The sequence below is a fragment of the Setaria italica genome, chromosome IX (genome assembly GCF_000263155.2).
Source record: "Setaria italica strain Yugu1 chromosome IX, Setaria_italica_v2.0, whole genome shotgun sequence".
In the NCBI taxonomy this organism is placed as follows: domain Eukaryota; kingdom Viridiplantae; phylum Streptophyta; class Magnoliopsida; order Poales; family Poaceae; genus Setaria; species Setaria italica.
In genome coordinates this window covers 47,549,513-47,576,375 of record NC_028458.1, presented here as the reverse complement: position 1 = coordinate 47,576,375, position 26,863 = coordinate 47,549,513, and the positions used below count along the sequence as shown (strand labels likewise).

The 26,863-nt window shown below is 45.0% G+C and overlaps 2 protein-coding genes and 1 pseudogene across 6 annotated transcripts; all 3 read right to left on the bottom strand.

Annotated features, from left to right (window-relative positions):
• Positions 1-278: 278 nt before the first annotated feature.
• Positions 279-3,503, bottom strand: LOC101780674 (WUSCHEL-related homeobox 6). The gene is made up of 3 exons (XM_004984461.3): positions 2,574-3,503; positions 1,079-1,254; positions 279-736 (listed from the first exon to the last, which is right to left on the bottom strand). Exons 1-3 carry the CDS (start codon positions 3,316-3,318, stop codon positions 719-721), a joined length of 939 nt encoding a protein of 312 aa, XP_004984518.2. The 5' UTR covers positions 3,319-3,503; the 3' UTR covers positions 279-718.
• Positions 3,504-17,012: 13,509 nt separating this feature from the next.
• LOC111258479 lies at positions 17,013-19,023 on the bottom strand (annotated as a pseudogene).
• LOC101764612 (pentatricopeptide repeat-containing protein At3g51320) lies at positions 17,013-22,992 on the bottom strand. 5 transcript variants are annotated; one of them, XM_022829871.1, is made up of 6 exons: positions 21,885-22,992; positions 20,398-21,781; positions 20,228-20,310; positions 18,988-19,074; positions 18,493-18,870; positions 17,013-18,214 (listed from the first exon to the last, which is right to left on the bottom strand). In XM_022829871.1, exons 1-2 carry the CDS (start codon positions 22,954-22,956, stop codon positions 21,192-21,194), a joined length of 1,662 nt encoding a protein of 553 aa, XP_022685606.1. In that variant the 5' UTR covers positions 22,957-22,992; the 3' UTR covers positions 17,013-18,214; positions 18,493-18,870; positions 18,988-19,074; positions 20,228-20,310; positions 20,398-21,191. The 5 variants fall into 5 exon arrangements, with proteins under 5 accessions (XP_022685606.1, XP_022685607.1, XP_022685609.1 ...); XM_022829872.1 differs by having other exon boundaries at positions 18,988-19,069; XM_022829874.1 differs by having other exon boundaries at positions 18,988-19,069; positions 20,741-21,781.
• Between the last annotated feature and the right edge of the window lie 3,871 nt (positions 22,993-26,863).

Below are 26,863 nucleotides of genomic sequence, written 5' to 3'. Positions count from 1 at the left end.
GTGCAAACATGCTAATAATACTCTGCCTCGACAATAATGCGGAATGGCAATGGAGAATTTCAAAATGGTTTGAAATAAACAATCGACACAATCAATTTATCATGCTGAAGGTTTCATTTCAAATCTACAAATCGAGCTAAAATTTAATTTTGTTTCCATGGATCAAGTCCAGCTCACATATTTCTCGCAAAAAAAAAACCACAGCTCACATACTACATTAGAATAGAATGCATAAATGAAAAAACCCACAAAGAAGACAAAATGTTGAACAAATAAGATCATATTTTAGACCTCCATTTGGCCTTACATTAAGGACAGACATTCCAACCGCGTCTAGCCGACATATATAGCATTACATCACAATTTATAAACCAGTACCATGCAAGGTGCAACTGTCTAGCTAAAAAGAATACATAGCTCGACTGTCAAGGAGGCTCATGCATGCATGCACATGCGTTTTGTAATTCATAATCCAATTGAGAAAATCGACCGCCCACGCTTAATTTCGTATGTTTTAAGGACATACAGCAGGTACTTTCTTGAGGTGCAATATACATATATATTTCTATCTTCTCTTCTCGATGCACGATGGATGATGGAATCATTTGCTCGCAATTAAACGTCCTTTCTGTTGATTGATTATGAAACTGCATCCCATCCAATCCAATGAATATTGAGTAGAGAGAGAGACTGTTCTACAATCTAGCTACGGGCAGTTTTAAGTTGGCCTCGCCACCTGTGTGGATCAACAAACAAATAATTGCTGTAAGATAATCATATAAATACATGAGCAAAACAATGATAAGAGCGTGTTTGCGAGCTTGTGTGTAGTACCGTGTTTCGGGGGAAAAAAAAGGAAGTGCCGAAGCAAATGATACATGGCTAGAAGAAAGAAAACAATGATTGCCAGCAATGGAAATGCATTTCAGCTACATATCTCATATACAACATATATGCATGCATGCATATGCATTTATACGTAGTACGCTAACATGCACCATATAAAATACCAGTGGTTATTAGTAAATGATCGAGATGAGATATACAGATGAGAGGCTTCAGATATGTGGAAGCTTACCAAGAAATAGCTTTCGCCCATTTGCAAGCTCTGCGTTAGAATTCCATAATCGTTGACTGGGAGGAGGGCCCCCGTGGAGTGAACGAGCATCACGTCCTGGCCGAACATGGCTCGCAAGTCTATTGGACCCCTGGGAACCTCCATTGGGACTCCGTTGATGAACACCGTGATCGTCGCTGGAATTAGCAGCCAATCAGCCCATCAATCCACACAGCTATAGCCAGTTAGTTGAGAATCCACTCAGAAAATTATACACGCATCTCAGAATCAATATCTAGCCGCTCTCATTGACGTCAATATTAAAAAAATGGATGCGGAGGCGCCAAACAAACTTCTTAATTTGAGAAGAAGGTTATTTGGTCGTTGCTATATATGTAGGAGTACTCCAACACAGTCTCCTCATGTTTATTAGGGCCACTTTTATGCGCAGCTAGGCTAAGTCATTTTGGTTCCAGCAGGTGTTTTTCTCCTGAGAGGAGCAAACTAAGGCTAGCATGCATGAATCAGTGGCATGCTTAGCTTTAACCTAGCCAGAAGTAATCATAACTTGTGCTGATTGATTGTACTAAATGTACGTATTAGGGCAGAAGTTACCATTCCATCTAGGGTTAAAGCATATGGTTCCTGGCGCTTTACCCTGTGGTATATATAGGAAATTGTAATGTGCCAGCTGGTTCTTTCACCGGTATATATGTAATTGAACTTCTTGTTCAACGTAGTAGGCATCAAATATGTAGTTGGATCGTACTCAAAAAGCTTAATTCCATATGCATGTGTCACATATGGAACGAGGGTTAATTAGATAGAAAAGTAAATGTAAGTAGAGGTTGATGCTGCATGCATGTACTCTATATGTTTAGTACATGAGTGTTAATGTTCAGGTTTAGTTTTATTTCTAGTTACAGTTAAAATTTGAAAAGCATCCCAGTTAGCACGATAAATTTAATAATTTCAAAAAAGAAAAAGAACAGTCACGTATGCATACACAATATGGTAACTGGAGAGTGTATATGTATCATGTGGTATGATCTTATGCACCGGTAGACTGGGAGGTAACCGAACAATACTGAAGAACTAAGGAACAAGAACCGAAGCAATAATTAACTACTAGGAAGACCAAAATAAAAGTACGCGTCCAAAAGATCCAAGCTAGATCTCCTCGAATTCTGCATCGATTCATAATTACTTCAATGCCAACGAACAAAATTGTAGTGGTGAAACCAACATTATTTTTACATCACAATTAATTCCCTAATTCGGTAGATTGATTCCTATATATGCGCTGCCAGCAAAAACCGCACATGAACCTAGTTGTGATCAAAATGTTTTTATGACGCTTCAAAATTGAAGACTTTTGGATGAAAACGAGACAATAAACCAAGAAATTCTTCACCTTGAGAAACACATGCATGAAATAGACGAACCAACCGATCCAAGATTCGAAGGCAAGAACCCTCACAGTAATTGAGCTAGATCAGCGTGCGGTAGTACTGACCTGCAGGTGATTGGCATGAGTAATACTGCTGCTGGTGCCCGGCGGTGCTCGGCGCCACGGAGGAGGAGGCGGCGACTGGGCTCTCCGCGAACCCCATCTGCCGCGAGATGGCGAAGAGATCATCGTTGCCGCCGCCGCTGTCGACGTCGCCCATCAGCCCGGATGCCAGCGGCGAAGAAGCACCGCACGACGCCTGGAAGTACCCAGCGCCGGTGCCGGGCACCCCCGGGCCGAGAGCGAACAGCCCCAGCGACGAGCCTCCCGTGCTTCCCGACGACGACGAGGAGCTCGCCTGCTGCTCATACTGGCAGGCGCTCCCACCCATGGCCAAGGGGTATTGCACGGCGCCAGACGGAAGGCCCACGGTGGGGCTAGCCGCTGGAGAGCTCTGGGCGGCGGAGGAGGCGGCTGCCGCCGCGGCCGCGGCCGCGGCCTGCATCTGGCGCTGGCGGCGGCGCGAGCGGGAGCGGCGGTTCTGGAACCAGTAGAAGACGTTGGCGTCGCCGACGGCGCCGAAGCGCTCGAGCAGCTTGCGGATGCGGACGGTCTCGTCCTTGGGCGGGTTGACCATGCCGCTGTTGAAGATGGACTCGAGGATCAGTATCTGCTCCGGTTTCGGCGTCCATCGCGACCGCACCGGCTCCCCGCCGGTGCCCCGGCCCCCGCTGCCGCTGCCGCCGCTACCGCGCTCCTCCGGGCTGCCGCCCGATGACTGCCTGTCCGGGCTGTTGCTGCTCCCCTCCATCGATCGATCTAACTGGTTAGGCGAGCGAAGAGCGTTGGTTGATTGGAATCTTTGGCTCTGGAAGGTTGTGGGTGTTCGCGACACACGACTAGCACACACACTACGAGTGAAGGGCAGTAGGTTTGTGGTTTCGATCGAGAGAGAGAGAGAGAGAGAGAGAGAGAGAGAGAGAGGCACCCAATTTAGGAGACAACCACACTTGCACACTCATGTCCTTGTTGAGGGGTTGTACTTATAGGAGGGGCAGCCGGGCGGGCTAGATAGGGAAGAATGTCCTGGAGAAGTAACTCTACAGCAGAGCCTAATCTACTGTGGAGAGTGGCGCAGGATTTTTTTACTGCAAGGCTGCCTTTGTAAAAGAACTCCAAACGTTCGTTAGCAGAACAGGAGAAACAGCGCTGTGCTAGCGTTGGTTAGGTGCCAACCAGCTTAATGAATTCATCTTTACTTGTCTGATATGATGCCCAGTAGTTAAACACACTGTCCAGATGCTTTTTACTAAGAAAAATACCGAGGAACATTGTTTGACATTCCCATATTGTTCTTTATCTCTGGAAAGACCACTAGCTAGACACTTTGGGAGGTGAATAATTATGTACTATAAACATTCCATGTGAAGCTTTCCTGTTGTTGCATTGCTATGGAAATTCCTTGCTTTTGCAAGGGTACTAACTGGTGGAGAACCCACTGGCCTGTCTGCTGCAGATATATGCTACTCAGAATTTGATCGCATAAATCGATCGATGTAGCTTGATGGAACTAGAGCTAATTGTGCTCTTAGCTAGTAGTAGTACTTGCGAGGTGATATATAAATGGATTAGACCTTAGTTTAGGAAAGACCAGGAGAGAGTAGGTGGCATGATGACTAAGATGCCCATTGATTACTATTGGCTGGTTTTATGGGATAGTGCAATGCTTCTAGCGATAGCAACATAGTCCCTCCGTCCCAAATTATAATTCATTTTGGCTTTTCTACATACATTATTTTTGCTATATATCTAAACATAGTATATATGTAGGTGCACATCAAAAGCTATGTATTTAGAAAAGCTAAAACGAATATTAATATGGGACGGAGGGAGTAAATTGTCAGTATGACAATAGCACAAGAAAGGGGAAAAAAGAATCTTTACCTGGTGCTTTGCATCTGACCCTCAATTGTTCCTGACTAGCTATTTAATTATCCTCATCTAAGCCTGCAAATAATTTAGATGCATAATTGCTTGCTCGGGTATTACCTTGGTGCATCCTCTATTTACATTTTCCATTCCAATATGTAGATGGTTTTATCTCTAGCTAGCGACTCTCCTCAGCCGTTATGTAGATGGTTTTACCAGCTTGAGAAATGAATTCCATATATTCTTGCAAGAGTTGTAATAACTATTATTACTGATTAGTGTCCTTTTAAAATCACGTTGTTAACTCTCAGGATACATGCTAGAAAAAGGATAAATTTTAGAAATTCTCACAAAAATAGAAATATCCTGCTATTAATTTGGCATATAATCAGCACTGCCAACAATAGCCACTAGATATGTGCTCTTTTCTAAAAAAGCCTCGAGCAACCCTTAAATACACATATATATCTAAATTATTCACATCTATTATTATAAAAGTTGAACTAAAGTACCTCCAAAAATGTATCTAAATTACCTACATGTGCATTTATAAACATTATATAAAATAACCCTACTAAATTCGTATCTAAATTATCCACCTCTTCCGTTATTAAAAATCTAATATAAATTGCGTACCTCTATCAATATAAAAAGGACACTCTCCTATTTATGCTTGTAGATTGGCCACTTCACCTCTACTATGTTAATATACAAACATGCATGATATGTGTCACCATGCAAACTATGTATACATATTTGTGCAAGAAGCAATGTGCATATTAATTTAAATACATAGCTAAATTGTTCCAACTAGACACATTTTAAACACACATGGATGTAGATGCAAAAAGGAAAAAAACTACAGATAAATGGGGATGGAAAAGCAAATAGAGTAACTGATAACAAATTTTTATCACAATAGGATAAAGATTTTAAATATCTATATAATTAAGTATTGTGTTAGAATAAGAGAGCAATTTTGATTAGTTCTGGGACTTCAATGTATTTTGATTAGTTGTGGTATATCTCAAGATTGACAAAGTCACCATAAGCGCATTGGCCTCGCTATTGATGAGCATGTCGCTTTCTACTAAAATAATAATTAGTCATAAATGTGAGTACCCTTGTTGAGTCAAAACTCTAATTTGGGTGAGCATGTTCCATGACAAAGAATCTAGCCAACTGAGCTAGCTCAATCCACAAATTTATCTACAAACTTCTAACACTTCCGTATCTTAAAATTACTGTCTCGTGCAGATGCACAGGGATGATGAACTGTATAATAACGGCCTTAATTAAATAATATCAGCTTACATTTGTAGACATACACGCCATGTATATAGCTAACGCCCATGATCAATGGCATGGCAGATTAGGTTCCTCTCCAATCAAATGGTGAGTTGCATCGATCAACATCACAAAAAGAGCTCGGTTCGTGGCCATCAAATCACACGGCCAATATGTAAACAAATAGGAACAGGCTTCCGTGATTGCATTCCTCGTTCAACGATGGAAAGAGAAGCACCTCAGTTTCCACTATCATCGCCAAATTGTCTTATATATCCTAGTTTGTGGGCAAACCAATTATTAACAGCTAGTACGCTATATTAATAGAGTGATCCAACCACGCCACTTGTTAACAAGGTGTTAGACGTCGCTGTTAAGAGCATTATAACTTTACCGAACCTACCTTTACTACTGTACGTTGTACAAAGTTGACAAAGGCAAATAAAGTGGGGGTGATCCTCTGTATTATTTTCCATATTGGTTATAAGCATAGTAAAAAAATATGTTCTGTCTGTGTGGCCTGCGTAGTGCCAGGATGCAAGCGAGGCTTGCCAAACAAAAATGACGTTGTAAACTGGTGTTGAGCCGTTTTTTCTGTCCTAACCGCAATGCATTAAACAAATGCGTCGTTATTTGTTGAAAGCAACAATAGAAATATTCTTCAATTTGGATTATTTTACACCAACCACAACATGGACCAACTGTATGTCGTGTCATTGTCACCGGCCAGAAGGCAGAAGTTATGCTGCAGGTACTTCAAGATAAGTAGTATTTGTCTACGAAATGATGCAAAATAAAGATGCAAAATAAATAAATAAGTAGTATTTGAGGTGTTTGTCTACGAAAATTAGTATATATTAGTATGGTTTAAGGCAGCTTTGAGGTCTGCTGGATATGAATCCAACATAGCAAAAATCTAGCTTCAGTGTGTCACCATAATATATCCTCATCGTGTTAAGGAAAGTGACCTCTCTCTTCCCCCCACATTCTTTAGGGTAGATGCTCCTACCAGTCACCCCCAAAGAGAGTCCAAATCACATGTGGTGTTAGAAGGCAGGAGGGGACAGCTGGGTCCCACAATTTGGCTTGCCTTGACCTTATTAGGGATGGTGCTGGGTCCCTGCAAGCTTTTTTCTTTCTTATAGGCAGTATCTCTCCAGTCTTTGCCTAAGTTCCCTTGGCCTCCTCTGCCCATGGGCAGATAGTGAACAAGGTGCCCAAGCTTGTATTTTTTGGCTAAGAATGCCCAGGCTTGATCAGTCAAATTCCGAATTTCACAAACTTTTTTCCATTGCTTGGTTTGTTGCCGAATTCTAGTCCATGTCATGTGCCATAATTCTGTATAAACCAAACTATTCTGGATATTTTGTAACAAGATTTTGCAAATATGCTGGATTATATTGGGCCTCTCTGGCTTTCAGGAGGAATATAATGGAAGCCTCAGAGGGCACATAGGACATGGTTGCCTATGCGATATTATTCTGGACGATGGATTCATTGTTTAAGCACATCTCAAGCATCAACCATCGTCGCGACATCTGGTGAAACAATACAATCATTGCTTAATAGCGTAATCATGTCCTAGATCGGTTTAGAAAATTCGCAGGTGTTGACTATAGAGTCTATAAAAATTAGGGAGAGGAGAAACATTTTCTTAACATATCAACTTAATTTGTTCCGAAAATAAGGATGCATTATGTTGGTTTTGATCATTGGTGCACGCAAGTACATTACATATATTTTTGTCCTAGGAAAAAAAGTTGATGACGAATATTATTGTGCTTTGGAGCTTGAATCGCAATCAAAGCCAATTTAGACGGTAACCGCTAGCTAGTGAGAAATACGGCCGCAGCAAGTCAGCAACCGCAACCAAAGCCAACAGAAGTGGACTCCACATGAAGCCTGGAGATCGTGCATGGACCCAACCCAGGCACAGAGGATCAGAGCGTGTGTGGTCCCACCGTCAGAGTGACTAGGGCTGACGTGGTGTGGAGTGGACGTGACCGTACCCTGGCCGGCTCTGGCAGTAGCAGGCGGAAGGGCCAGTTCCTGCAGGCAGCAGAGCAGCTAGCAGCAGTGCAACGCGGCGAAGGCATCGATCGACGGAGGAGAATAGGAGATCCCCCTCCTTCGACCCATTCCGCCACCGCCGTCCACGTTCCCGCCGCGTAAAAGAGAAGCCGGACAAAAGAAAGAGGCGCCAGAGGCGACGGCGATCGACCGAGGTAGACGACAAGGGCGCAGCGGCGTGCGCATGCGGGTTGGCCTCCCGGGTCGGTCGCGGCAGGGCCGTGCTCGCTCGCAGCAACGCAGGGAGTAGCAGGAGGCCAGGCCAGGGAAAGCGACGACAGGCAGGCAGGCCCAGATAATGCTGTGGCCCCGGGAGGCGACGACGCGGGGACTGCGCGCGCGGGGCGGGTCCGCCGGGGGGCACCGCGTCACGCCTGTCGCCACCCGCGCGCTGCCGTTGTTTCCCTGCCGCTTCCGCGCGCGCCTCGCCCGCCCGACCACTCCCTGTCCGCACGTAGCTTTCCGCCGACCCCCGCGGGCTCTCGTCTGCTTCGACCTCGGCCGACGCGCCGGCCGGCTAGCTGACGGTTGCCGGCCGGGTTGCGCGAGGCGCCGCCGATCGAGGCCAGCGCCGTGGGATCGGTTCCAGCAAAAGTGAAAAAGTTACTGCCGGCTGCCTCGCGCGGCGCCGAGAATTTGACCATTCGCCGCGTTTGGCTGGGATTCTCATGTAGATCGATGCGGTTGGGATCCCGATGCTCGCCGGCATCAATCATGCGTGCGCATGCGCCCAGAGCCGGCACGTCCCATCCATCCCCGTCCCCGCGCATGGTTGCTTCCTCCTCCTCCTCCAGTCCTCCTGCACGGATTTTTACTCCAGCGGGCAGCGGCTGGTGGTAGATGGGAGGTCTCCCTCCTGGCGTGACGGCACACATGACGCTTGCACGTACTATAGCTACACGCCGGCACTACTTTTCCAACCTGAAATGTTTCCGAGAACCTGGACTGTCGCTTTCCGGTACGATGGCTCATCCGAGAGATCAAAGGTAGTGATGCAGGAAGTTGCATGCAGGGGTGCCAACGTGCCTTTTTCACTAGACAACATCCATTCCCCTTGAACCATGCATGTATTTTTTTCCCCTTTCCTAGTTTGACTTGTTTGAGACATGCTTGGTAGCAAGACGCATTTTGCTAAACTTTTATGTCGAGGTGTGAATGGAATCCTTCACAGTGACCTGGGTAAAAGCTCTACCAAAGAAACTACTCATGCTGTAGATGACAAGTGGGGCTCCAATACACTACTAGAGGATTATGTGGTAGGGTTGGACCGAGTACAAAGACCGAGAGAAGGCACACATGGAGATTATGTGTCGTTGATCAGATTAGGCCTTGCAAATCATTTGACTTAAGCAGGGGCGTACACGATGGAAATTATTTGCAGTTAGTTTAGGGCTATTTGCCAAAAAAAAATATGTGGGTGTCCCAAAACTGTGATGCCAAATGAAACACTTGCCACAGCAGTCAATTCTCTCTACCTAAGGTGCGACAAAGCGTGAGCATCAACCAACCCACCATTTTACCCAACTTGCTGCTTGCTTCGCCGTGCGTTATTCTGCATAAACAAGATTATCTTGTTGCTGAGCATGTAGTACGGTGCATTGCGTGGCCGCTGCGCGGCTGGTGATGGAGGATCATTATTGCTCAATCAGAATAATCAGCATGCTAGCTTAGATTTTACAGTTCCTTTTCTCTCTGCGATGCGCGTATCTTCATATTCTGATGCAACATATAAGTTACTGCCTGCAGGGAAACACAACAAGTAAGTCCTTTGTCAATGAACTCACATTCTTACAGTTCCAAATTCTCTGCCGCATGCATGACCGGCGGCACAAAAGTTCGGCCGTGCAGGGTGGACAAACCGACCGCGACCAGGACAGGAATTCCATCGCGTGTACTACTCGTTCCTGCTGCTCACTGTCCCAAGTACGTCCTGACCAAACCAATGATGCAAACATGCCTAACACACTTGACCTTCCTGGCTGGCCGGGCTCCTAAAGTGATCACTGGATCCAGTGACGACGGAACCTTGCTCGAAGAGCTGGATAAGTTAACCTAACGTAATAATGATTGATTCACCAACACAGCCCCAGAAATGGGGAGTGGTTCCTCTGCAGTACTGCAGGGAGCAGTTGGGTCATTGACATATGGGACCGGGCTCACATGTCAGTGACTCAAGAGCAGCCCCAGCTACTGCAGAGGAGCCTCATCCCAGAAACGGAGGCACGAGGTAGGTCTGAATGATCGAGATGCATGTGCCATTATCCATCTTCCTACATACCAAGCAGTAAGTCAAGATTGGCAAAGCTTTTCTTTAGGCATGTTTATTCTGGGACATCTATTTCACCACTACAACAATAATGCAAGCGATTATTCCCTCTTGTCACAGAAAAAAAGTGGGTTTAGGATTTCTGTGAAGCCATACTATTCAGTGCTACCACCTATTTTTTGCTGCAGGTGTCTATTTTCTAGAGCTTGGACATTATTGGAAGTGGCATAGTTAGATTTGCCTAGAAAAATTGTTCAAAAATTTATAGTTTGCTAGTTAATAATTCATGCTGAAAAATAGTTTGTGGCAAAAGTTACAATATGGGAGCCAAATCGACGGGGAAAATGGTATTTATTTTATTTGTATCGGTGTGCGGGAGTTAATTACAAGTTAGACACACTCAACTGCACACATAAAAAAAAATTGTTGTCATGCAGATGTAAAAGGCAGACCAATAGAAGTATTAAGAACATCGTCACTTATCTAAAGTACATACTTATCCTTAATTATGATGTACTACTATACACTAACAAAGGGATCTGATTAGATTGACCGAGTATTTTCTTTCTTAAAGGACCTTCATGTCGACGGCATGGCAAGTGCGTTGGACGTGGACTTTCCGCGAGCAATGAGGTGAGAGAAATATGACAGAGGAGAACAATGGAGCATGAGTCATTGTATCTTTTGGCTCCTTGTCGGAGTCAACTTTTTTACATTCCTAATGATTGTGCTATATATATAATGTCAATAGTGTTCTTATTTATTTATTTATTTATCAAAATAAAGCTTTCTTTATCTAAAAAGACATAATGTTGATAGCACCCGTGTGCAGTTCCATGTAGGAACGGAGAGCGAATACCACAGAAAATATAAAACTTTTCGCTATAAAGGAGATTGGGTGTTGATCCTATTACCGCAACCATCACCGCCATGTGCTTCTTATCATTATTGCATAAGTGCCCTATTCATGTGAGTACTTTTGCAGAAATGCAAAAAATCGACTGCCTCAGTTTTTGCTTTTCGGGAAGAGTAGCAAAATTCATTCTAACTTTGATACGTTTGAAGTTGAAGATGTATGCTCTAGCCCAGTTTTCTTCTTCGCAGACATCTACCATGCATGTTGCCACAATACTAAAGCACTTGCAAAAGAAAAATCACTAATTGTTCCATGCTCCACAGAACACATCATCCCTTATACATGGTAAGGAGTCTTGTTTAAGCATCAAAGGTGCCATGTCCTTATTATCACCAAAGACGACGACCACTGTCTTGGGAGGACATAGAAGGTAGAGAAGGAGGAGCAAGAAAAGCACAATTAAGAGGAGCCAATAATGATGGAGAAGCTCTAGTAGCTGATATATTTTGAATTATATATGCTAGCTAGATAGATAAGCAATGCAGTGATGGCTATGAGCGAGGGATTGATGAGCAGCATAATAGCAAAGTATTATTGCCTCCATTTCCTAGAGCAAGATGTTGCTTGATCCAGTGCAGTCTCCAGGGTTATACTTCTTATTTTACTCAACTAGCTAGTATAAAATTAGTATATTGAAGTACTTTGAAATTGGAATCTAGTGGGACTAAATTTGTATTCGACAACCAGCTAATTCATAAGCTGATTGGTGGACAAAGATCATCAGCTTTAAATTTGAAATACATCCGCATCTCATAAAAAATATATGGAGGGAGTGTTTTCAAGTTTCAAACACGAATCAATCGGCCAATTGTACCTTTTTTGTGCTCAGAAATGTCCATATAATTGTGTATATATAAAATTTAGCAATGAAGTTAGACTTTTCAAATGCATATGTCCTTACAAAAAAGTAAGGGTGGGATACTCCCTTTGTCCACAAATATAAGGGATTAATTCTGAGTTTGTCCTAGGTCAAACTATTTTAAGCTTGCTAAATTGATAAAAGAATGCTAACTTCTACCACATAAAAAATAAATAATGAAAATGCAGTACACAATGGATCTAATTATGTTCATTTGATATAATAGATATTATTGTTTTTCTTTATAAACTCAATCAAACTTAAAATAGTTGGACTTAATTAATACAACACAGAATCCCTTATATTTTAGGACGGAGGGACGGAGGGAGTATAGTCAATTGCCCCATCCTAAAAAATTATCAAATTAGGGTTCTGACGCTAGCTATAGCTGGTTATCTCGTTGCTAATTAAATCGACAATGATTGTTACTAATATAATCCTTCTTTTCCATTTTGTCGTTAACTGCTTAACGTGGCTATGGTATGAGATTTGTTTTAGCAAGCACTAACAACAAAGTGGTTTCTTTTCTTTTATCTACCACAATACATACGTGCATGAACACTAGTTTCCTCGTCACCCAACAAGCCCCACACGGCCAAAAGAAGGCCACAAACAAAGAACATAATTGCGTGCATGTATATATAATAGGAACTTTTTCAACCAAACAGAGGTTGCTAGCGTCGTCGTTTTTAGTTTCCTCCTAGAAACTTGCATCTGCTAAAGTACGCAATAATTCTAGTACTCATCGATGACACATCATTGTTCACAGTAAACCGAACAAATCGCCAATTTGTTTGAACACGTCGGAAAGTTGGTTGAAAAGCCTACGAACCAGTGAGGATGGAGTACTTGATCTTATTCCTTCTCTTTTTCTTTAAGAACCTTGCATTATATTGGTACCTGCATCATCTTTGTAATGCAAGCAGGTTAAAAAAAATATTCGTAATGCAAGGGAATGAGCACAGAATGAGGTGATGAATCGATGTCACGTCCATGTCCGACACATAACGATGCGCGGACAAATCATCTGCTCTGCGCGGAGCGGGGGACCATGGAAAATAGCTTGATACGCCAGGGAGAGGTGCCCCGGCGGCCCCCCGGCCGGCCCTAGCAGCTAGAAATACTAAAGCGGCCAGGCCAGAGTGCGCCGCGCCCTGAAATTCCCTGCTCACCGATCGATACCCCAGCCGCATGCGTCCCAAAAGCCAAACCAGCGGCTGCATGTGCGTGATGTCCATGCAGACACGCAGCGGATAGTTTATTACTAGGAGTCCGTTTCAGCAACGATCTATCTGTATATCGACCCGGTTCTTCCTTCCAGAACCTGACTTCACGAGGAAGCTAAGTGCGCGGCATTTCTTAGGGCCTGTTTTCTTCCACTTGCTAAACTTTAGCACCCGTCACATCGAATGTTTAGATACTAATTAGAAGTATTAAATGTAGACTATTTACAAAACCCATTACATAAGACGAATCTAAACGGCGAGACGAATCTATTAAGCCTAATTAGTCCATGATTTGACAATGTGTTGCTACAGTAAATATTTGCTAATGATGGATTAATTAGGCTTAATTAGGCTTAATAGATTCGTCTCGCCGTTTAGATTCCACTTATGTAATTAGTTTTGTAAATAGTCTACGTTTACTACTCCTAATTAGTATCTAAACATTTGATGTGACACGTGCTAAAAATAAGACACGGGAAGAAAACGCCCCCTTAATGTCTCTGCAGCTACAATCATGCTGCGTTGGACGTGTGTTTTTAGTCATATGCTCCTGATGTCTTGTCCTCAAGACGAAAGGGCAAAAGTGGGCTGCTGAAGTTACTGGAACGGAAAAAGGCACGCACAGATGCACTGAAGGAGTAACAAGAACAGGCTAGGGCACCCCAAAAAAAAGGGAGACACAGACCGAGCGAACAGAGAAGACTCAGAAGAGAACGACTTGTACATCTCTGAGAACCGTGTCGAGGAGTCGAGACTGGTAAAGCCGAGACCGTGCGAGTTCGGCTGTCGGCCGAGTGTGCCGCGATCACGTCTCGATCGTTAGCCCAGCACCAGCAGCGATCGAGATCGATCTGTTCCCTTCCCCCGGAAGCAGGGCATGCGGACAGAGCATGTTGCCCTCGAATCGTGGTGTGAGCTAGCTAGCCGAAGCAGCTCGGTTCATTCGCGCACGGCATGGCTGCGGCATGGTCAGCAATATCTGCGCTGGCTGCGCTTGACCCCTGTGCCCATGCTCGCCAAATTGTGTGGAACGGCCGGCCTCTATTTGGCCGCGACTCCGGGTGTGCAAGTAGATGTTCTATATCTCCGTGTCAGTGGTTCGGCAGCCGGTGTTCGCTTGCAGACTGCAGCGACCGGCCGGCCGTAGGGGTATGCGGCTAACTAGTAAAAGTGTAGGTTGTTGCAAGCAACATCCAGGGGGAGTATGGTATGGGTACGTGGAAATCCCTGCCGCCAGTACAAGATGATGATATGAGGCTCTTATCTTATCCATGAATAGTGCCGGAATAGTAGATACTGCTCCTTTATAGGTATATTATCTTATCGTCTTATTTTTTTTAAAAAAGAAATAAAATCAGGATGGATATTTGAAAGAGATATGTATAAGGGGGTAAATTATTAGAGCTATACCTTTGTCCAAGAACACAGAAGTTTTTTTTTCATTTTTGCTCGTTTATTCTTTTCGCATAAAGTATATCACTTACAACTACAAGACCAATATAGTATGGTTCAACTATTTCAAAAAAATAAACTTTGAAAGACTTTTATGAATCTATGTAGCAGACTCTCTTTTCGAGAACTTGTCTGTATAAGCATTTCATCAAGGCGAAGTATAAGATATTTTAGGAACATAGCGACCTCGCTCAAACCAAGTTACTATATATATACATATATATAAAAAAATATATATAAAAAAATAGATATGCTTATAATTTTATTAAGTGATCGTCAAAGAATACAAAAGTTTGACTTTTCCAAAAATTAGATATGCCTTGTATTCTTAAACTGAAGGCCAACGGCTTCCCTTTTCATTATTTAGTTGGCGTCAGGCTGGTGAAAGTGGCCCGTGCAACCTCAGTGTTTCATCCAATCCATTGCGCGTGTACCTGTACAGACGAACCTGCAAGTCAATGGAAACTGCACGGCTGCCTGGTTCCTGTCTTACTGAGCCGTGAACATCGCTCCTGCTGAGCAACCTTTCAAGTACCATTCGTTCAGAAGCTGCCTTAGTTCGTTCCCACGTGCTCTGTTAGCTGTCGGTGCCCCCGACTGAGAATGTTAGTAACTGTCATGTTTTCCCGGCAGAGGGTTACATGCTTTGTTAAAAATAAGCCATACGAGGAGACCCAAAACCAACAGGATTCAAGTCTAACCTCAGGGCCACTGGACCTATTCGCTTCAGCTAATAAGCCAGCTGAAAAGTTGAAACGGCAGATTTGTTGTGAGAGAAAAATATTGTTTGGTGCCTAATAAACTAGCTGAATAAGCTGAAGCGAACGTGTTCACCGGCTCTGCTCGCAGATTCCCTGTCTGCGGGAGCCTGTGATCCAACAGCACCTGCACAGTGCACGTCAACACCCATCCCCCAAGAGATCACCGGGGCACGCCGCACCTGCGGAACCCATCAACGTCTCGGCTCTGGCAGGCGGACCTACTGACAGCCTGTGCCCGGCGCGCGACACTGCCAGGGCCCAGGGGTGATCGACGTCGATGCTGCCATTTCCTGCCCCGGCGGGCGGCCTACAAAAGGACCGAAGCATACGTGCACCGGCAACGGCAGACCCGGCCGGGGGCGCCGTGCGACAAGCCACGAAAGGGAACCGGTTCCGCCGGGCGGCCGGGCAGGCCTCAGTGCCAACTTGCCGGCGGATCACGCAAGTGGCCTCGATCCGCTAGCTAGCGGCGGTTGGCAGGGCGAGAGGCGAGAGAGGCTGCCGGCTCCCGCGGCGGGACTTGGAACATGGGACAGCGGCGGAGCGTGGCCGCGTTGCCATCGACCGACCGGCACGCACGCACGGGTCCCTCCCGGGACAGTTCCAGGTAGCAGTGGGTTCCGGGCGTGTCACCACGGCGCGGGACACCGCGGCACAACGCGACCCGCGCTTTTCCGCCGTGGCCTCACCCGCAACCGCTCCGGCTGGCTGCTGGCCTCGTGGGCTCGTGCCCCGATCCATTTCTTTACGAGCCGCTACGTACTACGAGTCTACAACACCGGTGGTGTCATGTCGCTCGAGTCAATCTGTGTCGCGGGCTTTGCAGCTGGCGGCCGAGCCCTTTTTCTGGCCGTGCTCCACTACACGTCTCTGTGCGTGTGGACTGTGGTGATGCCATAAACAAATGTGGAAGATACCAGAGTTTGGAAGCTTGGGGCACCGGTCGGTCTACCTGCAGCTGCCCATGCTTTCGACTTTGACGTGAATGCGTGTGTGTACCTTCAAAGTTCACGTCTGTGGGCAGGCACAGTTTTGACACGCGAGGATGGAGAGCGTGCACTTAAAAAAAATTGTAACAGGAACCTGCCAAATTTGAAATTTTGGTGCCACTGATCTTCTACTTGACCTGAATGTGCGTGGGGCGAAATTTACCACGTTGCTGAGAGGGATGAAAATGAGGTGGCATCTGGCCCGATCCAGCAATCGAGGAGTGAAGGCCCTGGAAAACTGAGGGTGCCCGGCCCGCCGCGCAGCGCGAGTCGGCCTGTTTGGTCCGTGTTTCCCGGTTCGACCAGAGAGAGAGAGAGATGAAACGGAGGGAGCAACTACCTCGCGCAATTCCTCCGCGCCGCCCCCTTCCTCCGTGGCTTGTTCCCCGCGCCGCCCCTCACTGTCGCTCTTGGCGGCGTCCCATGTCGGGAGACCGAGGCGGCCGCCGCCTCCACCACGGCGCCCTCCTACACCATGAACCCAAAGTCATTCACCAACAAAGAAACGGCTTGGCGAGCTTTGCAAATGCGACACCAAGCTGAAAGGCCTGAACTGAACGGCAGGCACCTGAGCTTTCACCTAAGCCGATGAAATCATGCAAATTTCTATGAAAATAATCACGCTAGCTGATACAATGGCAAAATTCTCACAACTTCGTAAACAAGCAGTTGTGCAGCTGAAGGACGAAATGGCAGCATCAATTCATCAAAGCGGAATGCCATATGCAAATGCAGCCTAACATCATAATCTTCAGTTAACAGCAGGGAAATTCAGGGCCACATGACACCATCGCAGGCTAAAGCAGCCACCACGAACGTACATTGTTACAAAACGTGTAGTCACAGAAAAAGAACTAACAAGATTTAAGAGGTGGGCACAAAAACATCACATTCAACCTTGTTCATCTCGGGCTCCAGCGAATTAAGCTTGCCGCCCAAGAGCAAAACCTATGGTTTCCTTCTTTCCATTCATCATCACCAAAACAATAATAATCAACACTCATCCGATCTTGCAAAATTATACTGCTCAAACCTGGCTGTTCCTCGCATCTTTGGTAGAGTTCCTTGGACACCTAAACTATTACGATAATACACAATGCTGCCCCCGAACCAGATATAGCATCCAGAAAAGATATAGGCCATAAACTGCTGGGAGCAATTATTCCAAAAAGCTGGTGCAGGCGTTGATTACAGCAGCATGTGAATCCAAGATAGCCTGACCTGACGGGTTTGCTTCCATGGTTTTCATGAAGGCATTAAAAATTGTCTTATGGTAGAAGGTATCCTCCATTTTCTTTAAAACCTCCTCCACAGCTTCAAATCTCAAGCCGCACCACAAAGTCAGACGAGCAATAATTTGACCAAGTTATAAGCATCATAGCAAGCATCCAGTTTCCAGGTCTTGAGCCTTGAAATTTTTCTGTGTATAGATGCTCCAGTAGCCTAACAAGAGTATCAACAAAAATTGGTACCTTTACCTAGGGCGAGATTGATAGCTTCCTTAACGATTGCAGGGTAGCAACCATGACTCTGCAACTCCTCGATATATTGTTGCGCTTCATCCAAAATACCTATACCAAAATACTCCTTGGGAACAGTGCACTCATGCCAATCAGTGCTGCTGCACTGGCTTGACGAGGAAGCCTAGAGTTAATAGATGATGCCTTGTGAACTGTTGACGGCTTATTAAGCAACAGACTCTGGTTGCGAAGTGAGTTGCCTCTTGGCATTGATCTAGAACACAGAACTTCCAAGTTATCATTATCTAACCCAGGCACTCCAGGCATCTTTCTTGACCCAGGCATTCCAGGCACCATACCTCCAGTTCCTGGCAGATTCATTGGAAACCTCCTGGTGAACTACGACCATTCCTAATGACTGCTGCTGTTCCAGGTCGTAAACCAAGATTCTTTTCAGCCTCAGTGAATTCCACTGATTGTCTTAGCCTTAATCTGAAAGTCATAAACAGCACAGATCTCAGAATAATTTTACAAGGGAACTGAAAGTGGAAATACAATACCGTCACTATGCCTTTTGACCATTCTACAACATATGGTTGGCAACAATATGACAGCCATTATGAGCATTCAAAATCTGGTATCAAGCATTAACTACAGTACAATCAGATTGGCATATCAAAATAACAGAATCTAAGCACGCTTGCGATCAGTGTCACTGAAAATCCAATGAACATAGGGTAGCTAAACCATAGTTGAGTGATTTTATTTACCTCCTCCTGTCGAGGCATCCTGATACGTACCATATACCATAACAATGTGATGAACTATTTTCTCAGTAACCCTTTTTTGCTTGAGTAGCTCACTAACTAACCGAATGTTCTAAGTTTGGATGACAGTTCATTGTCCCTTCACTATGTCTCTTGGTCAGGACCAGTTAATTTTGCAATCTCAGCTCTTCGGCTGCTGGCACCTTCATAGGCTTCCTGACGATCATTCAATAGCACACGTTTCAATGTGATCTCTTTACCACCTGGTTCTTCAGGAGGGAATGATGGGAGCTTGTCATTGAGATCAGAACAAAGTTGAGCATACATCGGACAGAAGGTAGGCTCAAAATTTTCCTTCTCAAATATTAGAGAAATAACATCCTGAATCAAAAGCACAGGTTTTAAAGTTTCAGAAAACAGACAGCAATAAAAGGACAAGGGCGAATCCAGTGCTGAAAGTTTTTACCCAAGGGAATTTTTGGGCAGAATGAAACGAACCTTCAAAATATCAGCAGTAGTGATTCCAGCTCCCATTAGTTGACCCTTGAGTAGATCAAGTTCTTTGGTGTAATTTTGTTCACTATACTGCACAATTTAGAGCAATTAAACAACAAACAATGGACAAACTAGCACTGGGAAAGTTTTATTTTATAGATAAGACCAACAAACACCACACTTAAATAACCAATAAAAAAGGCATAATCATTATATTACTCAAATAATGCACTGAAACGGAAACATAAACTTGTTAGTATGTGTGCATTGCTTAAAGAGAATTAAAAAGGATGAATAAATCACATTGTTATGTCACTAATTGGAAGGATCAAAAGGCGAGAATAAGTAGCAGAGAAAAAGGATGCACTTAAAATCCCAATATATCGACGATCCATTTGGATCAGGTACTCCAGCATTGTTTGTAGGTTGGTAGTCTGAACTACAGTTGTCCAAAGTGTAATTATACTCAACCCAGTGATCCCCTCTAGTTAGGAAAAAGTCAAAAAAGAATGTTCAACAAAATGATAGTCAAAGGACTACTTAAAGCATCAGACCCTGGTGCAATAAAGACGCCAATAATAATGCAGAAAATTGAGAAAAGGACTGGTATTAAGAAAGCAGGTGTGACCTTGTTGATAGTTTTGACACCGCCAAATACAATAAAATAGAGCAATATGGCAATCACAACACCATAGATCTGGAGGTCATGCCAGCTAGGTGTTGATATTGTTGTTCCACTAGCTACTGTTGTACCATTTGCTAATGTATTATTGACCACTCTTGCACTCTCTGCTGTTCAAAATGCTACAAGTTAATTCAAATAAAAAAATGAACAGCAGAACTTAGATAAATGAAAAACATGTCCTCCACCACCGCAAAAGTAACCTTTCACAAATTCACTACTTCCAAGAAAGAACCTTTCTACTACTACAAATTTGATAAACTTTATTTGCAGTTCAGACCATGCACGAATAATCTCCCAATTATTTATTTAATATAAAAACTAAGTCGCTATAATTTTACTTGTATCCCGCATTCCAACCTGTGTGTTATGAACATGGTGAATTGGACCGTCGAGTGCTGAAAGATGTGGCATTTGCTGCCCAGGCACATCCTAAGATTGGCTTTTAGCTATTGGATGCCAAAAGATTGGTGAACTAAGTTTGACGGCAAACCATGCATAAGCAGGACTATAGAAGTTTTCCGATTATGTAGCAACAAGATGATATATACATAATCATACCCTTTGTAACGGGCAAACATATCCAAATGCCTCTAGAAGCACATCTCGTCTTTTAGGGATATTGTTCCAAGAAGCACTCACATCTACAGAAAAAGTCCAAGTAAAGAAAAGAGATCAAAATACCTTAGTTTACATTTAGCTTATGGTGTGAAGTTGCATTTCAAGCTTACCAATAATTTAGTTAAAAGATGCACACAAGGAAAAATTCTATGAACCATCCGATCCTTGGAAACTATGATCCACCACAAGGAAACAATATGTGCTCTGATAGAAGGGCCAACAGTAAAAAGCATAGCTACAAAGAATAGTGTGACTGATTATTCATTCTCTATTTTTTTTCTCCTACAACAATTAATTAATGGCTCAAAATGGCATCATCCAGGTGGACACCATATCGACCATGCTTGACAATGCTAGCTTCTCGTTGTAAAAATGTCAAAACTAAAAGATACTCTACCGGAGCCAGTCAATGGAAAAAAGGGGGAAACAAAATGGAAAATCTCATGACTGTACCCTCCATCATGTAACCACAGAATCTCAGGTATTTAAACGTATGGCCAATAATATCAGACCAGTCCCCTTAAGCCTTGCTTCTGCTTCCTTCATCTTCTTAAGCACACACAAGTGGTCATCTCATTGTCCACGTGCAAGTAGCTGACAAGCTGCAACGAAATCCAGCCCATCCTGATAACACCTCAACTTTCCTCCAAGCTGCCACCATAAGACTTCCTCCCATGGAACAGCCAAGTTGCTGGATGGATCAGACAACCACACAAGGTTGCATATGCCAACAGGTGCAAACAACCACCCTAAACGCTTGTCACAACAAGCATACTCTTCAACTGGTTATGCACAAATAGTACATCTGAAGATGTGCTTCTTCAAGCCCTGCCTATCTTGACCTCCTGAAGCTGCCCATTCAAAAACTATGCAGCTCCAAAACCACCGTGGGTGGGTGTTTGAGCTATTTTGTTCCAAAATCACTTTGCTCATTTTCTTTACAGCCCAACTTAAGCCTTGTCACCAAGTCATCCAAGATGGCATATATCTCCTGGTTCTCAGGTTGCTTCTCCCTAGCTCTGAAGTCATGAATGATCTCATTTAAGTTTACCAGACGATATCCAGGGCTGAAACTCCCATGTCTCTCCTTCATGGTAGCCTTCACTCTGTGGGCTTCTTCCCATCTCCCCGCGGCAGCATACACACTGCAAAGCAGTGCATAGTGAGCATTGTTGTTTGGTTCTAGCTCAATCAATCTGAGGGCAATCCGTTCCCCCATTCCCCATCCCCCCCGGAACCGGCATAGCCCAAGCAAACCGCCCAATGCCCGTGCCTTAAGATCCTCAGGGACACTCTGCAAGAGGCCCTCAGCTTCTTCCAGAAGCCCAACACTCCCATATAGATTGGCCATGCACCAGTAGTGCGCAAATGTTGGCTTGAGCTTGTACGTGGTGCTCATTAGCTCAAAATATGCCCTCCCATCATCCAAGAGGCCTAAACGGGCACAGGCACAGAGGACACCAATGAAAGTGACTCCATCTGGCTGCACCTTCCCTGAAAAGGATGTCCAGGTGTTAGATACATGATAAAAGTTGAAAAATGCAAATTTAGCAGTATGTTGCAGTCTAAAGAACTAATCTTGGAAATCTGAACCCACCTGGTCCGATCATCTGATGGAACAGTTTGATCCCATCACCAGGTTCACCATACACACAATGTCCGATGATCATTGTGTTCCAGCATACCAGATTCCTAATGCCAAGGTGATCAAACACCTTCCTCGCAGACCCGACCCTCCGACACTTGCTATACATATCCACCAATGCAGTCCAAACCAACAGGTTATCATCCTCAAAACGGCGCAAAAATGCGCAGTGCACCTCCCTCCCAGCCCCCAGCCTCCCTAGCCTAGCACACGCCGTGGCTGCCCCAACCATGGTTGTCGCTGTCCCCCTCACTCCTACCTTTGCCATCCATCGGACCACCTCCAGCGCCTGCTCAGGCCGTTTTGCCTTTACATACCCATTGATCATGACATTCCATGACACTACATTTCTCAGGAGCATTCGGTCGAACACCTGGCGCGCGGCATCAATGCCACCCGCTGTGCCAGCAAAGGCCGTCATCAGGGTGTTACAGGACGCGATGTCCCTGAACGGCATTTCGTCGAACAGGTGGCAGGCGGACGGGAGGCGGCCGGCGGCAGCGTAGAAGTGGAGGAGTGCGTTGGCAGCGTGGGGCGGCGGCGAGAAGAGGAGGCCGCGTCGGAGGAGTTGCGCGTGGAGGGTGAGCGCAGATGGGATGTGGAGCCGCGGGGAGGCTGCGGATGCTGCTGCAGAGAGAAGAGGCGGGAAGGAGAAGCGATCGGGGAAGAGCGGGTGGTGGGAGCGGAGGAGTGCAGCGAAGAGGGAGAGCAGGGCGGAGAAGGGGATGCGCGGGGCGAGGGCGCGGAGTGCGGCGTCGAGGGAGAAGAGAGGGAGCGGAGGGGGCAGGTGGCGAAGGAGGAGTCGGAGGAGGTGGGCGGGCGGCGAGGCGGCGGAGCAGGCGGAAGCGGTGAGGAGGAGGCCGGCGGGGACGGGGTGGCCGAGGAGGAGGCCACGGCGAAGAAGGAAGGCGTGAGCGCAGAGGACGGCGGAGTGGGTACGGAGAGTGCGGCGGAGGAAGTGGTGGAGGTCGTCGATGTTGGTGGCGGCGGCGGCGGAATGGGGGGAGGTGGAGGTGGCCGCCATCAGGGAAGACCACGGCCCGGCGGCGCCACGGGGTTTAGGCGTCTTCAGGCCCCGTGTCGCTGGGCGGTAGGCCCGCGATGCAGGCTGAATTCTCACCCCTAGATCTGCCACCAATGGGATCTAACCATAGAAACTTTTTTTTAAAAAAAGAGCTAATCATACAGATTCAAATTATACTGGTTCTTCTTTCAAATATATCGAAGAAACTTTTAAAAAAAAAGAGCTAATCATACAGATTCAAATTATACTGGTTCTTCTTTCAAATATATCAAATACAAGTAGTACTTAGTGCTTTGTTCGTGAATGCCAAAGATCATGTTTACGGTAACAATGATGATAAGACGGTTGCACTTTGCAGGTGGCGATGATGTTAATAACAAGCATGAGCTGAGCTGACAGTGGGGGAAGGGGGTGGGGCAAGTACATTACTGAGAGCAACTATGAGGTGCGGGGAGGCCAATACATTTGATAAGAAGATGGGCCAAATAGATGTTGCCACCATTGTCCAAACCATATCTAGAGGCCATGGTCATGGCGAGGGATGCTCTCAAAGAGATTCATGTTGATGAAGAGCATGTTAAGAAAGGCATGAGTATAAACCCTTCAAAGGGAGCTTGATGCTATGTACATCATTGAATCTGTAAAGATTAATGAATTTGCTTTAAAGGTTGCTATGGTCATAAATGTGATAAGCTCTCTTTGCACGAAAAATGAAGGACACAATTGTCATCGAGAAGCTCTTTGCAATATGTTCTTGATAAGTTCTTACCCCTTATGAGTAGTTGAGCACTATCGAAAACAATATGATGCGATGAAGATGTAAGTGATGGGGACTATCGGTATCACATGCTTGAGGGCAAGTCGAGGAATCCTCAGAGAGGGTGGCTTCATGATAAGGAGGGAAGTCGTAGCTGCTGGTTGCACACCTGCGGCTCACATATGTAGAGTGAGAGGCTAAAGATGTTGAAAAGGAGCTGGGTGACGTGGGCTGCGGCAGCAATGGCAAAAATGAAAGACGACAAAGAGTAACGCCGCAAGTTTATCCCTCAGTGCAATTTATAGTGAGCTCGGTCACTTCGACGATAAGTGTAATGGGTCGAAGAAGATAACCAAGACAGTGGCAGAACTTTCTATTACACATGCGTCAGCAAATTTGACAACGTGCCAAGATAGAGTTTTATTTGATGATATGGTAAGATAATTTATTGACTTAAAGCAAACGCAAGTGATAATTATATATGATACACCACGTTAGCAAATGATCTTGTCTGCTTTGGTGCATTTTCTAGTTTTTTATACCTTATGAAAGTACAAGCTATATCTGAACCTACACACAAGCTGTAGTATCTGAACCTACACAAACACCCCTCTAAACACACACATACACATCCTATGCGCAAGCTAAGATCTACATTTTACACTCACACTTACATGCCTATCTTGAAAAGATGGTTTTCGACACCAGTTTCCAGCATGCTTTGAGGCCGCAGCAAGTGAAGAAAAATTCAAAAAATCTCCCTAAAATCCGCTTTCGAAGGAGATTGAACTCGGGACATCCTTACTGATGCCGGTGCTACTTGGGCTTCTGGAGACCAACCGGTCCCAGGCCCGTCCGCGTGCCTTTCCTGGGCTCAATTGTGAGCTGACGGCCATACACGAATCGCAAAGAAGGCCCTGTCGCCGAGTCCTGGCTGACACTTCACCAGCATTTGCAGGAAACGGTCTTTGTGTTCACGCTTTGCCAGTTCATTCCAAATTCACGGTTGAAGATGATTTTTTTTTTGAACGGACGGCAAAAGTTTTGCTGAATTTTTATTAGAAAGGAGAGAAAGAAAATTTTTTAAAAGGAACAACCGACAGTGCCAAAGGGCGCCCAACTGTATAGGAGACAAAAAAAACAAACCAAAAGAACCACCACTGCACGATTACAGCTAACAACTCCCTGCACAAGAACTAAACGTTTGGGTGGAGGTCTTGGTTGCTGCGCTATGTTGACAACTGATACTGCTAGACATCTTCCCTAATAAGGAATGCCACATCCTCAAAAGGCTTGCTACCCTGATTAAAAGTTATTCTGTTTTGTTCTTTCCAGACATTCCACCAAAAATAGATGACAAGCCCTTCGAAGAGCGGTTGCTTCTGCATCCCAATCAGTTTCCTACCTTGCTTCCACCAGTTGTGAATTGAGGATGTCCCATTCGCTGCTGGCATGTGATGTAGATCAAACCATGTAGCCAAACGGTTCCACACTGTAGCGGTGTATGTGCATTCCTTGTATAAATGTGTCAGCATCTCTGCTTCCATGTTGCATAGCTTGCAAATCGGATCATTTGGCAACCCCTTTTTGCCAAATTATATGTTGTTAGAACTTTCCTATGTAGTAGGATCCAGGCAAAGATCCTGCATTTAGGCTCTGCTTTCGCCCTTCATATCGGGGTGATGTTGATTTTCTTTGTCCAGCCTTGGAACTAGATGAGGTTTGCACTTTTAGTTGAATATTCTCCATTTTCTATCTAGCGCCACTTGATCTCATCCTCGGTGTCTGGATTACAGTGTTGCATATGGATTTCCTCCCAAAGATTTACGTATTCTCTAATTTCATCACTAGTCGTAAGTGGGAAAATTTGGTCTATCCAATAGTTCTCTTGGAGCACTTTGTGCACTGTGAAGTTTTTCCGCCTAGACTTTTGGAAAAGGACTCGTGCTACGTTTTTCGATGTTGTCCCATTGATCCAGGAGGAGTGCCAGAAGTGTGCTTTCTTTTCGTTACCCACCGTCACTACTGTTGAAGCGTTGATGAGATCTTTATCACTTTTATCACAGGGGATATCAAGCCCTATCCATGGTCTATCCTCGTTTTCCCACTGAAACCAGCACCAGCGTAGTCGAAGGGCCCTTGCTAGCCTCTCAATGTCAAGAATTCCTAATCCTCTCAACTCCTTTGGTGTGCATACTATTGGCCAGTTAACCAGGCAGTGTCCTCCATTCACCTTTTTTGGTTCCTCACCCTTCCATAGGAAGCTCCTTTGCAACTGGTCTATCTGCTTTACCAACAATTTCTGTACCGGAAAGACCATGAGATGGTAGATAGGTTGTGAAGTTAACACACTCTTAACAAGCGTCTCTCTTCCTACCAGGGATAACATTTTCCCATTCCAGCCCAGTAAACACCCACCAATTTTGTTTACGAGGGGTTGAATGTCCACTCTTTGGAGCTTGCGTGTATGCAAGGGAAGGTCTAAATATTTTCCTGGAAACGAAGACACCTTTCCTGGGAAATCTACTAGTGCTTCGGTGATGATGTCTGTAGTACATCGGATGGAAAAGCTTTCTATCTTGGTCATGTTGACCTTTAGACCTGAGCAGTTGCCAAAGAACTGTAGTAGGTGGTTTATTCATTGTAGCTCTGTTCGGTTCGGGTTTGCAAATATCGCCGCATCGTCAACGTAGAGGGAGCATCGCAATTTCGCTGCCATCGGTAGGACTGGTTGGATTATGTTGTTACGAGCCGCCAGTTTCATGAGTTTGTGTAGAGGGTCAATTGCGAGGATAAATAGCATGGGTGATGGTGGGTCACCCTGTCTCAGTCCTCTGGCATGTCTGAATTTCTTTCCTCGAGTTCCATTAAGTAGCACCCTCGATGATGATGTGGCTAGTAGGGTTGTTATCCAATCCTGCCATGTTTGACCTAAACCTAATTAAGTGAGTTGAAAGCCTTTGAAATGTAGAGCTTAATGAAAAGAGCCAGCTTCTTTGCCTTGTGCAAAGCCTTTATCACGCTCTGGACATACACGAAGTTGTCATGAATACACCTCTTCTTGATAAATGCACATTGGCAGCCCGAGACAAGTTCATTCAATTTTGGCGCCAGCCGGTCAGCTAAGACATTGGTAATTATTTTTTCTAG